Source organism: Melanotaenia boesemani, chromosome 14 (assembly GCF_017639745.1).
Source record: "Melanotaenia boesemani isolate fMelBoe1 chromosome 14, fMelBoe1.pri, whole genome shotgun sequence".
NCBI classification, from domain to species: domain Eukaryota; kingdom Metazoa; phylum Chordata; class Actinopteri; order Atheriniformes; family Melanotaeniidae; genus Melanotaenia; species Melanotaenia boesemani.
This window is the reverse complement of record NC_055695.1, coordinates 22,847,291-22,861,569: the sequence shown is the minus strand read 5'-3', so window position 1 is coordinate 22,861,569 and position 14,279 is coordinate 22,847,291. Positions and strand designations below refer to the sequence as shown.

Below are 14,279 nucleotides of genomic sequence, written 5' to 3'. Positions count from 1 at the left end.
TGCCACCAAGTGGATTGAATGACTTACTACGCAACTGGCCGCATGTTGAAGCAATAAAGTAGAAACGAGTGATTTCTGTGGTTGAATTTGAATGCCTTTTAACTGAGTGTTCCAGTCATTTTATAATCACATGAGAGTAGTTGTGTTTGGATAAAGCTTCAGTGATATTTAACCCTTTAAACCCTGTTTCTGTTTTTTGGTCATACCCATAATGAAATGAGTACGACGGCAAGTACGATGTCAAATTTTTTTATATAGTTCATTTAAAAACAACAATAATTGACCAAGGTGCTTCACAATAGCATCAACAGACATAAAATAGTTAATAAAATTAAACAATAAATAAATAAATAAAACAAATGAAACAAGAAAGAGTTTAGATTACTAAAAACTATTTAGCATCTTGCATTTGGTCAGGGGAATGCCAGAGAGAATAGATGTGCTTTTAACAGACACTGAAAAGCTTGTATGCGCTGAGCGGTGCGGACATGTATTGGTAAGGTTTTCCACAGTCTTGGGGCTGCCACAGTGAATGCTCCATCACATCTATGTTTTAATTTTGATCTTGGAACATTGAGGACAAACTAGCTGGTTGACCTCAAGGTCTATTTGAATACTTTTGGAGACATTGTAAGGGGGAAACTTGTGAGGTTGGTTAAGATTAGTATATGTGTTACTTGTGAAGAATAAATGAAGATGGAACATAGCAGAAATGAAAAAGTTTCATGTTTGTCTTAAAAAAAACACTTTCAGGATGAATAGGTGCAGCTTTAAATCTCTATCACATCACAGTACAACATGTGTACATTATCTCTGCAAAGGATAACTCTGATATGTGAAGCAGAACAAAATTAGGGAAGATTTAGTACATACAGTAGAGGCAAGGTATTCAAAATGGGCATTTTGGTACAGTTTGGTACCATTTGTTCTCAAAGTCCCCCAATTTGGAAATCTCTTTTGCTGTCCTTTTTGTTTCCAACATCTCTAAACATAAAGTAAAGTTTATCTTAACTATTTTGTTTCAGCCTTGTACAGGTGAACTTTGATTTGAGTTGCCTCTAGATGCCCGGCACCTAGATGAACTAGAAGCTGGACCTTTGTGTGCCAGTGCAGCAAATCTCTGCAGCCAGAGTCCAGATTCCTGTTGAAAGTCTCTCTGTAGCATCAGAGCCTGTTAGAGCAGCATATCTAAACATTATGAGATGATCAGCCGTCACATGTTGGAGTGAATTTTTAGTTGCTTCTCTTGTTTGGGCGTCCATATACATATAAGCACATACACTAGCATGCTCAAACACACAAATTCATCCTATACAATGTGGATAACCCATAAGTTCAATATATTTCTTTCTGAAAGAAAAAAGATCTACACTTCTTATTTATTTACAATGAAAACACTTTATTTAATCATGTTCAAGGTATCATTTAATTTAAAATAATCAGACAGATAAAAAGAACAGAATATAGTATGGAAATTCATATCATCTTCCTTTGGAGATGCCTTCAGCTTGAACCAGTATTTTAATTGGTTGGATGGCTTTTTAATCAAGAGTCCTCGCTGTAAATAATGAGGATATCATCATTCATCAATACATTCTATTCAATGCCTATGGTAAATATGAAAACCAAAAATAGAAAAAACACTGGTCTGCACTAGAGCTGTGCCATACTGGCATGGCGAGCGGTTGAGATAAACTATCAAAAAATTACTTGCATGCACGGTTTATTGTCTACATAGCCTGGGTTAAAAGAGAGCATTACAGGACATCAAAAGCACTGAGAGGAAAACAGAAAATCTTCTCTAAGACTGTGCAACTCCATTCAATAACAAAGTTCTATATTAAAAGCTTTGCATTACACATTATTACGGAGGTTATCCATCAGTATGTGCTCCTAGGACATACAAAATAGTCAGCTATTAGAAAGCACATAGCACATGTAACAGCTACAAACTCTTGAAGTGATATAAGACCCATAATATAATAAAAAATAACAATAATTATAATAATAATACAGTAATAGGTGCAATCTTCTTCCAGCGCCTCTCCTGTCTGCATTGCAATGACTTTACACAAAGAGCATTTACATTTCTATGATGCATTATCTGTTTATGGCACTTCAGCAACACAATTCATCTGATAATTCATGTAGATGACTCAGAATGTGTACAACAGAAAACAAATAAAGTTTTTAGATTTCCTTATCCTCAAACAGCTCGCCCAGATCCAGTTTGAGTTTGTTCAGCTCAGATGAACATGTGCAGTTGCAGATACATGCAAACACACACTCAAGACTTAGATTATAAAATCCACTAATTTAGTTTTTGTTGCTCTGTTGAGGATTACTCACTTGAACTCTTCTGTCAGATCATTTGTGAAGGCGATCCCACCAAAGAGCTCGTAATGCTGATTATGTAAACAGATCATAAATTGTGAGTTACAGTATTTGTTTCCTGAAGTCAAGTATGTTGATCATTTTTCATTCATCTTCCTCTCCTCACTGATTTATTTTATCCCTGTGCTCTACGTGAGCAACTTTAATTAATCCCAACTCTGTGAGAATGAAGAAAAATTAAATCTAGGGTGGGTCTTTATGTTTTTCTGAAGCAGACATGAAAAACGACAGCTCTCAGCTGTAATCTGTCCTCTCTGCTTGTCTCGTATGTGGCTCTGAGACAAGGGCACAGTCTCATCAATAAGCAACAAGCAAGCGCATAATATCTGATAATCTGAGGATGTACTCGTAGAAATCTGAACTGTACAAGAAACCTGACATGTTGAGCTAACTGAAAAGATGTGTCTGATGATTTTAAATGACAAGAGGGTGCCATGCTTCTAAGAATAAGTTTTTAAAAATCCTGCTGACTGAGTGGGTGATACGTTTGTGTCACTGATGGGCCACAGAGCTTATATATGGTCACCAAGGGAAACAAAACAGCAGCTCTTCTATTTATTCGCTCTAAACACATGTTTTGTTGAGGTCAACTTTGACAGGCAGCGGCCCTGCTTCCTGGATTTCCTCTGATTGCTTCATGGTGACGGCAATCATGGGACTCAGGTGGTATGGGTTGACTTTGTGGACATGCTCCAGAAACTCCCTATCTCCATTAATGCTCAGCTAAGAAGAAAAAAAGGAAAAGATAAGAACGAGTAAATAGGTACACGTTAATTCACACAGACCTACAATGACATAAATTCCACTTGACTTTTGCAGACATTTTACATTTGACATGGCTTCATAAACAGTTTCAATAATAACTTTATCTGCTGTGGTCATCTAAAGGTCTGTTTTTAGGAAAATGTGGCTGTACATCTGTTGCTCTGGTAACCCTGTCTTTGATCAAGTAAAGAGAATTTAAGGGAGCAGACAGTTTCAGTGATGTAAATTTATATGATATCAGATCTGTCTGAAAGGCTGATGATGACGAATGTTACATTAACAACAAAATAATTGTGTAAGCAATTGCAAAATGCAGTAACCTTTCATAAAAAAAGAAAAAAAAAAATTTGAAAATTGCTCTTGCATGAAAAAAAAATGTTTGGTTATTTGTCTGCTGCCCACAAAAATAGCATATTGCATAACTAATACTAAAATGAACACCTCCAGATGAAATAAGTAGAGAGACTGCAGAGAATTAAGCCTTTGGAAAGGAAAAAAACAAACACAAAACAGCATTCTAGTCGTTGTGGATGGGAAATGCTGATACGAATCTGAAATGATCCGCCTCTTGGAAATCACTGCCATGTTCAGATAAAACAGCTTCATTCTGTACAGGTATGGATTTGCATAATTTCTGGAGATGTTCACACAGGTGCACATCCAAAGGAAAACCAGTATGTAATTTCCAGGCAGCAGCTGATTAAAGAGATCGTTGTGCTAATCTGGAGGTGTACCTGCGTCTTGATATGCTGTTCCGGTGCAGTGACGAGGCTGGCACAGCTGAGCCACAGCATGACCATGATGGACAGGAAGAGGCAAGCAGCTAAAATCCACCGTGGAAGGCCTGAACGTCTGGAGAATGAAATAAAAGGACCGGAACAGAAGAGTGCTGGTATCAGAATGATAATGGTGTGACATAAAGGCATCAAATAATCAGCTGTATTTGCATATTATATCATTATAATATATAGGCTTTCCTGTTAAGACTAAGGCAGGGGTACCCAAGTCTGGTCCATGAGATCTAGTATCTTGCAACTTTTACATGCATCCCTTCTCCAACACACCTGAATCAAATGGCTGAATTCCTGCATCTGCATGTCATGCAGCTCTGCAGAGGCCTGGTAGCGAGCCATTCATTTCATTCAGGTGTGTAGAAAGGATGCATCTAATAGTTGCAGGATAGCAGATCTTAAGGATTGGACTTGGACACCCCTGGACTAAGGTAAAGGACTATTCAGTGTGAGACACATGCATAAACTGACATCGCATGAACACAACAATAATTTATTGAACTAGTTTAAGTTATAATGAGTTAAATTAAATTTGATTATACCTTGGACACATTTAGACCTAATCGGATAACTTTGACTGCATACTGGATCTGCACTAATAAAACTGAACTAAATTTGACTCAGATTGAGGCTAAAAAGATTAAGATAATCTCAAACTCATACCTTTATCTGCCTTTGTTACAATATCATAAGAAGGTAATGCAGTTGGAAGTGTGGACTGATCTAAAAGCTATGCCTTTTTATAGGATACAACGGTATTGTAACTCTTAAATATATGCTGTAAAAAATCTTGGGGTTTGTTTTACTAAATCCTTAACAGTAACATAAGCTCACTCTATGACCTCAATCTGAGTCATTTTATCCTAACTTTTATCAGGGTATGTGACCTTGACATGCAGCCCAGGAAGTCGTGCTCAGCTGTGGGGTCCTCTGTGTGCTGGACGGGGTGCTTCCCTTTGCCAGCTGCTTTGGCAGCTCCCTTCTCTCCGTGCCCCCTCACACCTGCCACATAGTTAAAAGAAATACATGAGTTTAATGTTAATGTGTTCAAGAGGTACAATGACTGAATACTGCAACAACATACTGTATAAGCTCTGCTCTTGATAGCACGATAAGCATGTTTGTGTACAAGTGTGCATTAAGTTAATGTTCTAACCGTGGGGTCTCTGGGTGTGAGAGTGGACCTGAGGCCAGGGTTTGTCAGCCACATTGGATCGAGGAGCCTGGAGCTCAGGCATGGAGTACTCCATCTCTGGCTGGCTCTGAGGATAGACGGGAGGCACACAGCAAAGGCTTTCAGCAAATGCAATAATTTCATCTTTGTAGTTCACCATGAGAACGTAACAGTCCTTTTTGAGGACACCCCTGGGTGGTAGAACCTAATTTTACTTCCCTGTGATAATGTCCTTTCAGTTGCAGATGTCCACGTTACTCATCCCGGTCAACTCTTACACATTAGTTTTAGAGTACATGGAACAGTAAACATAAAACAGAAATTACATCATTTTGAGAGTATTTCTTTCCATAAAGTTTGTTTTCAAATTATTTACATGTTTTTCCTTGCTCACGTTTTCCTTAATGAGACAAATCCAGCTGTTGATTAACCTATGATTAACCAAGATAAACAGCTTTCATCCCAATACTTTTAATGACATTTCATATCAATATATTTAAGCTTCTGCTGTGCCAAATGACAGAAATTTTGCCTTTGTCTTGAAGGGACTTATTATAATTATTAGGAACACCTAATAATTTGTCTGCTTTAGCTCAGTTAGCAGACCACTCATCCCCCAACAGCAGGGTTAGTGGTTCAATCTCTGATTGGAGGCTTTAAAGAGCACAATGGGATTATTTTCACATGAGGTATCACACTTTGAACTTCTTCAAATGGAGCATCCAGCTGATCCTCACCTAACATTACACAGAGGTCTGAAATGAAAACATTAATACTGATTTTAAACTTGACATGTGACATCATGTAATATTACTATATACTATACTGTAATGTATATATACATACATAAGTAAGGATGTGCACCCAGAGAACTCATTAAAAGAGGATTTTGTGAGGATTTTCCCTACTGCTGACTGTCCCTCAGCTACAGCAGCAATAAAACTCAGTCTCTCACCTATTTAGAACTGCAAAGCATATCCCATTGCAGCAGCATCATCCTCCCAATTATTTACTAATTCACTTACTTATTTTGCCTTAAATTCTCTTGTAGTGTCAAACACTAATATTGATTCTTTTCAGATTCTTTTAGTTTATAGTGTAGGAAACTAGCCATTTTCAATTATTTCAATAACACATCTAGAACAATGAAGAACTGCAATATGTTGTTATTGCTGCGGAGATATGGTTGTTAATTTTCTTCTTAAAACACCTGTAACCCTCCTATTACCCTGAGTGAGCAATGTTATCTGACATTCACTGAAACCAGATGTAGTGTCAGTGGAAAATGCAGGGAGAGACAACGGTAGCTATGAGAGGAAGTGAATCTCATGTGCTGACTGCATAGATAACTGTCAGAATGAACTGAGCTTGATCTGCATCTGCAAAAGGCAAAATGTCCCTTTTTTGGTCAACTCTTTGGACATTACTGGGTGCTTGTGTATTTTGATGGTCAGAGACAGGCTAACCATGCCAAAAAAGTAGAGAGAAATGCATGGGACGTGACGTGAGAATTATATATACATATATATATATATATATATATATATATATATATATATATATATATATATTTATATACAAGTAATACAAGCGACTGAAATGAGTTTCCTCCACAGGGTGACTGGGCTTTCCCTTTTAGTGGGTTTTAGTAGGAAAGTGTTAAAACTGTCATAGTTCTGATGCACATATACAACAATACTTGACTAATTAAACTATCGCTTTTCATCAACCCTCTCTCTTCTGCCTTCTTTATTTTCTTTTAAATCCATTCAGGCAGAATGACTAATGTAATCACTAAGAACACACGAGCTTCTGATAACTCAACTAACAACTAACAATTTGTTCTGCAGGACCAGCTGGAGGTCTTTATTCAACTCACTTTTTTTATCAAAGATACTCTCACTATCAATGGATTAAAGTAATGAGGTGAGAAGGGATGACGGGGACGAAGTGATGTTTTACCCAAGTTTTCTGTAGCATAGGTGTGACCTTATTGTACATCATTTACATCACCACATTAAATAATCTGCAACTGACTGGTCCTGACTGGCAAAGAAGCTTGAAGCTGCACGTATATTCTTTCAACATGAATTCACACAAATACAAAAACAGTCTAGGAGGTGAGAGCATGTGGACTGTCAGCTCTTTGTGGATATTCACATAACTTTGATCTGCTGCAGCGGCAGGCGTGTGCTCACCCCCTCTCTCTTTTGCAGTCCCTAGACTTAGTTGGACTTTTTCTGTTGTTTTAACACTTGGAGAGTCAATCTGTCAAGTTGGAGGCAGTGTGCCAGCTTCCCACTAAACACAAGCCTGACAGTCTCCTCACTGACCCACTGAGGCAGGCTGCCCCTCGCTGCTTCAGTCAGCACGTCACTGCCACAAAGAGCAAACATCCATCACCAGGTCCAAAAGAAATGTTGTTAAATTCATGCCCTGAGCTTGATGTATTGCACTATATGATGTGGAACATTACAGCCCAGTCTACACACAGATTCTCGTACGTAACCCCACATTTCCGCTTATAAGAGAGCTCTCTTTCATACAGAAGTGCCTGTGTATAGGTTAGGGTGCATAAATACTATCATTTCCCACTGAACCCTTTAATTATGCTGCTAAAATTGCCATAAAGTCAGTTATCCAAACAGAAAAACATTTGACGTAGATGCAGGTTTCTGGTTGGTTTTTGAATTAGGAGGATATGATCGAGTAGCCTTGTGGTTAGACAGACCAAATCTTATTATAGCTTTAATAAATATAGGTGGTTTGACCTTTGCTAAATGTTCCTTATCTAAAAATTCCCCTATGACAGCACATACCTCTGGGAAAGCTGCAGCAACATATTCCATAGTTATCCTTTTAGAATTAGAAAAGGTGAGAGGTTATTTATCAAAATTTAAGATGTATATAGTTATATTCTCAAATTATAAAATGTCCTCCTTAATATCTATTTGTCATATGCAAGACTTTATTTTAAGCAATTTATTCTCTGTTAAATCTTACAAAACGGCTCCATCTTTATGTGAATTAACCACAGTTGAACCTGTAATGCTCATCCAATATGCATGGCACTGAATACTGTCATAATTTAAAATGACACTTATAAATAAACAAGAATAACACTGATTTAACAACATTTTCTCCACATTGTTGACTTACACTCTCAACCTGCATACATGCACAAACTTTGCACCAGCATAGACTAGATCAATAAATAAACATCTTAATTTGAGACCATCTTGCAGAACAACTGACTCCTAATAGTCCAGTGAGGTCTGTAGTAAGACTCGATCTCTCTCTGAAATAATATGGAGATAGCATGTTGTGCTTATGTTTTGGCTTTCTCTCACTTCTTTTCCAGAGTTACACAGGATAGGGTAATAGTCTGTTAATTTGATTTAATGTGACTCATAAGTTCACTTGTTCATTGTCAATAAAAAATAGGCTCCAGCCACCACGGATATGTGGTTGCATTGTTTTTTCTTGAGGTTAGAGGAACCAATACTCAGCTCATTCAAGATTATGATGTTTAGCTCTCAGTTTAAGCCCACATATCATTATATCCTTATGATTCCCATAGCTTGTCTCCCGGCTAGCTCAAAATGTCCTAAATTACAAGACAGTTGACTTGAGGTTGTTGTGTTTGGTCTCCTGAATGCCCTCAGATCTGTTGGTGCTAATCCTAAAAGTCTGTCAAATAACACTGAACATGCTCCTAAGAATCTAGGCGCAATATTTAATAAGAACATCAGTTTTGGTGCAGAAGTCCAACACATAGTTCAGTCTTGCTTTTTCCAGCTTAAGATAATCTTGACACTGAAAAGGAATTTATTTCAGCTGCAACTTATACAAGGTTATACAAGCTTTTTTTTCTACGTTTGCCTAGATTACTCTAATACAACATGCTCTGGTCTCAGCAGAGGCTCTCTTCATCACATCCAATTGATCCAAAACACAGCAGAGTTGTTACTGGGACAAAAAGGCTTAAACATGCCTCCACTCACTGGCACTTAAAACCATGCTGTTCACCTTTTAAAGCCTTGGGTGGGCTGGTTTCTAAATACATTTTGGACTTGTTGACCTGGTATGTACCCCTCCTGAACACTTAGAGCCAAGCAGAGAGCCCTGCTGATTATTCCCACATCTCAGGCTGTTATTAGAGCCGCCATATTATGGAGCTCACTGCCCACTGAACTCAGTGGAGACGCAAAGTCTCCAAATACTTTCCCACCCTCTTAACAAACTCTTCTATTAGTGGAATAGTTTAGAACAATATCTTACAGCTTTTTAAAACCATTTTGGTGTATATTATTAAGACTTTGTAACAGTCTTAAGAAAAGCTGCACACTTTTACTTTTGTAATTATTGTTATTCCTATTCCAGCATGGTATAGGTCTACTTGTCCTCTTAAAAGGAAAGGTCAAAGCAAATCAATATAAAAATGCTTTGAGTGATCACTTTCATGCTATGCTGATTCATTTTTTATTTAGATAAGAGTGGTCTCTTCTGGGATGGTTATACCTTGATCCATAGAACACCAGGGGTCAATTGATTATTTCATGAGAAGGAAAATGATGTGAATCATAAGTTGTGGCCTTAACAGCCAACATATCTTTAAAACACATAAGGGATATTTTACACTGACGTGTTAGACGTTGCTCTCCACCCCATCAAATTATATACACCCAAAATTTGTAGTCTTTGTTGGGTCTTACCTGGAAAACCACAACCTTGCCATCATCAGCCTGCAGGTAAAAGGTCCAGGTGGAGGAGATGAAGCTCTGGGCGGAGCTGACAATGTCATTGCACCAGCTGGACACAGCTTCCATCACAGAGGGGGGCTTTGGGCGCAAAGTCATGGCCTTCAGCTGTGAAAGAGAGAGCAGCTCATACAGTTACATAGGAAAGCCTTGACTATGTTTGGATACACTCCTGTTTGTACACACACACACATTTCTAGTTTTAATATTTAGACACTCTTTATGTCACTCTGTCGCTTATAGCACCTTTTGCCATGTGTAGGTGTGAGTGTGTGTTTAGATGTGAATTTATTGAGCGGAGAGTGGTTTTTCTCACCTTCCTCCTCTTGATCTCAGGTTCAGAGGGTTGGCTGGCACAACCAGTGCTGCAGGCCTCCTGCTCCAGCAGCTTCATGTATGCCTCCTGGCAGGCTACAGAGAAAGAAACAAACATGTGTAAAGCTTGACAGAATTCATATAAGGACAAAAAAGGAAGAAAAAGCTTCCAGTGCAAATGAAGAAATAAAAAGAGAATGAATGAGCAGGAAAGAAAGCGTTCAGCTCTTCAACAAGATAAAACAGGATAAGGCAGAAGGATAATGATGCGATGGGAGATGTTGCATCTTTTTGCTTCTGCAAAGACAGTTCTTTCCATATTAATGTTACTGAAACACGGAGGCAAGTAGGCACCTTCTGTCTGCATGGCAAATCACATAATTGATTTCCAATATAGTAGTGTGAAGAGTACAAATTGCCTCTAACACCCAAAAAATACCCACTGAGACCTCCAGATTTCAGAAAACACTGCAATATTTACCAGAACTGAGGTGTTCAGCACTTTGATGTTGACTTGCATCGGTCCTAGAAGCCCTGTGAACACAATTTGACGTGGCTGCAAACTGCTTTTGAAAACCTCTAATTTACTATAAATACGCCTTTTTTTCTACCACAACATGGCCTACTGCTACAATAAGCAGAAAGACACAATTTAATTATTCTCCATGCTTCAGCAGCTTCTGCTTTGAATTCTAACTCCATTAAACTTGTCCAAACAAACAGTACAACAGACATACTGACTCACCTCCCTGGCACTCCTCCTTGCTGGTATTAAATCCAGCATTTCCATTGACGAACTGGCAGATGGAGTAGAGGCGACAACCACGGTGACAGGCATTCATTATAGAGTCCTAACAGCCAGACAGAGAGAGGAAAGATAGAAAGAGTTTCAAAATTGGAGCTGTCTCCAGTAATCGTGGATAAACTTCATCTCAGTCTTGTTCGGAGGGTTTGGAAGTATGACGTAGACTGATCACAGCATCTCTTAATGACATGATGCAGCTGTCATAACAGTTTATAAGAGCCTTTTTGTTACTATTGAAGCCAACGATGATGAGCAAGTTGTTTTAAACTGTGGTGTTAGGAGTGGACTTCAATGAACTTCATTACATTATATCCCAATGTTCTCTGCAAAGAGAAACAGCGCCCTCTAATAAGAACAGGAGAGACAAAGAGAATTCCTGAGTGCGACCATGAACCTTTATTACAGGCTTTTCATCATCTTTACTGCGTTTCTGCGATAATTCGCTTGAAGCAAATATAAGAAAAGTGTGTTTATCCCAAGCCACGAGACGGTGCCTAATATTTACAGGAGGTGGCTCATACAACATCTTCAAAGCCCAACAACTCAACATATATAAGCGACTCATTTTCCATCACAGTCCTCAAGCAGATGACTGAGATTCGCTCTGCAGTTCTGCTGCTGCCTTGCAGGATGTCTGAACCACACCTGAAGGCAGCGGAGGAGGAGGAGAGGAAGGAGGAGGTGGTGAGAATAAAAAACAATCCGAGTCTGCAAATCTATAGGTAATGCTCTAAACCAGAGAAAGTCGGAGAAATTCAAAATCATAATGTCAACCATCCCGCTCCCGTCAAGTCTGGCCTTGTCTGCGCTGGGAGATGTCGAGTAAACTGTCATTAAATGTTCGCGCTTCGCGATAAATATTTTCACAGCTCCTCCGAATTCTGCATTATGCCTGCAGGTCGATCGCTGGTGCAGTGTTTAGCAGGTACACCTCAGGATGAGCTTGAATGCAGTTCACATCTTGGACTGGCCTTTAAGGTGCAGACCAAAATGAGCTGCATCTTTTCGGCCTATTTGTGCGCCGTCGCGTCCAAAAGGATGCAACGAAAAATCGAAGCGAGCGTGTCGGTACGCACAGATCCAAGGATGTTCATTTTAACGTTTTTCACACTGATAACCACTTTTCAATCCCAAAACAGGCAATTGTGATTTTTTTTCTTTCTTTTTCGTTGCAAATATATAACCTACAACAGCATGACGTCGTCTGCTTGATAATACGCTCCCTGCAAAGTCCTCTCACCCTCTGGCAATAAGGAATAACTTACTTTCGCAGGGCTTTTGGTTTTGATGGTGAGCTGGCATTGTTTTTTGCAGTAATTGATATCGCCCAGTTGGTTGTCAAACAGATCCGAGGACGCAGCCGCGAGTCCAGCCACCAGCACCGAGAGCAAGGCCGAGAAGCCGCACATACTGCCGCCGAACCGGAGCATCTGAAACCCTGAAGAGAGGAGCGGAAAGTCGAGCTTCAACCTGCACTGCGCTCCTTTTTTGTGGCGGCGCTGCTGGTGCGGATGCTGCTGCCTCAGCCCAGCTCCTGTCTGCCCGCTCTGCTGATCTGCCTCTGTTGGTAGCTTGCGTCACGCGCATCAGCATCATCACCGTCGTCGTCACGCACGCGCCTTTTCCCCGTTCAAACTCAACCTGCAAAGCAGCCTTCACTGCAGTGCATAATGTGCCACTGAAGACTTTTATTGGGGGGCTTGGAGGTAGTTGATAAAGGCCGGGCTGCGGGTGGCAGATGTGGCGCGTGGAGCGGACAGATGGGCCGTTTGTTGCAGCTGACAGTTCATCAACTATTAATGTCCCAATTATCAGATGATGTAAAGATTCTGCTGGAACAAGCATGAGATTCAGTGGTATTTTAGCTGAGAAAATGATTTAAAAAAACCCAAAACTTTAAGTAGTTTGTCAACATTTTGTGCTGGAAGGTATGTAAATGTACTTAAAGCTGAGGTTGAAGGTGCACAATATACTTATAGTATATACATTAGATTACAATAGCAATAACAATGTGCTTGGATTATTTTGCAATTATATTTAGTTCTTATTATTTCTCAGATTCTTATAGTCTTTAAATAATATCTGTCCAAATTAAACAGATGAAGCAATAATATGTCTCGTAAATTGTAAATGTTTAGGAATAAAAGTTGTTAAGGTGAACTCAAGTGATTTTAGTCAGTGAACTCAAGTCAGGTCTGAATGGACCTTTTCTAAGAGTAAAGAACTGATCCTCACCACCACGTTTGAAGAAGTGTATCCTCATGTAGATTCTTAAGACCAGAAGTAGAGATTTTGATGCTTTGCAGACTGGAAATATTTCTACAGTAACTGGACTCCACCATCTCACAGTCAGACTGCGTGCAAATGTCAGAAATCCACGGCTGTTGTTATCCTCCCCGGGAGTGGTCAACCAAACAAAGATCATTCAAAGAACAAAATGTCTCATAGGAACACAGCGTGACCTCTGAGAAACTAAAGACCTCTTTCACATTGGATAGCGATGATGTTCATGAATCCTTCATCAGGAGTAAATTAAACAATGATGTGGACAAAGAGAAACACTATTCCTTAAAATTAGCATTGATTTAAACTCATAAGGATAAGGCAGAATGTTCTTAAAATAATTAATAGTGAGTTAATGAGACCAAAGTAAAATATTTTGATTGAAAGTGAGGCATAACAGGCAGCAATGTGCCTTCTGCTTAATTTCAGCTTCAGATGAAACAGCCATTAAAAAGGTGTTCTTTCACAAAGTTTAAAAAATTTTAATTTGATGCTAATTAGCACATATTTAATAAAATATATTTCTTATAAATATATCTATAAGTAATATAGTAGGTACATAAGAAAGGTAAAACAAGAAAATACACTCTATTTTTCTGAAAATGGAGACAGGAAGTAATTTAATTCCAGCATTCAGACTGAGACAATTTTGCTGCATCTGGCTCAGGACAGCAGGCACAATGGAACAATAAATTCTAGATTATACCACTGAATGGCAGATGAAACATCTGTGAAATATCTTTACTGAAAGTAGGCCTAACAGACAACAATCCTAGATACAAAAGCTGTTTATGTTTTGGAAAAAAAAAGTCAAAGTCTGCGCTGAATTCAGTGTAGGAACAACGTGGAAGAACCGGAATTAAGTTTATGTGAGGAAAGTCAAACAACCCAGAGAGGAATCGATTCAGTAAGAAGGAATGAAAAAAAAAAAAAAGCTTAAAGCTGATTAATGAGAGGATCAACCATTACCTGAAATGTCTAGTTGCACTTTA

At 38.9% G+C, this 14,279-nt stretch overlaps 1 protein-coding gene across 1 annotated transcript; it reads right to left on the bottom strand.

Annotated features, from left to right (window-relative positions):
* Positions 1–1,415: 1,415 nt before the first annotated feature.
* On the bottom strand, positions 1,416–12,571 carry tmem59l (transmembrane protein 59-like). The gene is made up of 8 exons (XM_042007417.1): positions 12,270–12,571; positions 10,945–11,050; positions 10,201–10,295; positions 9,840–9,992; positions 5,107–5,212; positions 4,838–4,952; positions 3,894–4,011; positions 1,416–3,117 (listed from the first exon to the last, which is right to left on the bottom strand). The coding sequence occupies exons 1-8, from the start codon at positions 12,432–12,434 to the stop codon at positions 2,959–2,961; spliced, it is 1,017 nt and encodes a 338-aa protein (XP_041863351.1). The 5' UTR covers positions 12,435–12,571; the 3' UTR covers positions 1,416–2,958.
* Positions 12,572–14,279: the final 1,708 nt, after the last annotated feature.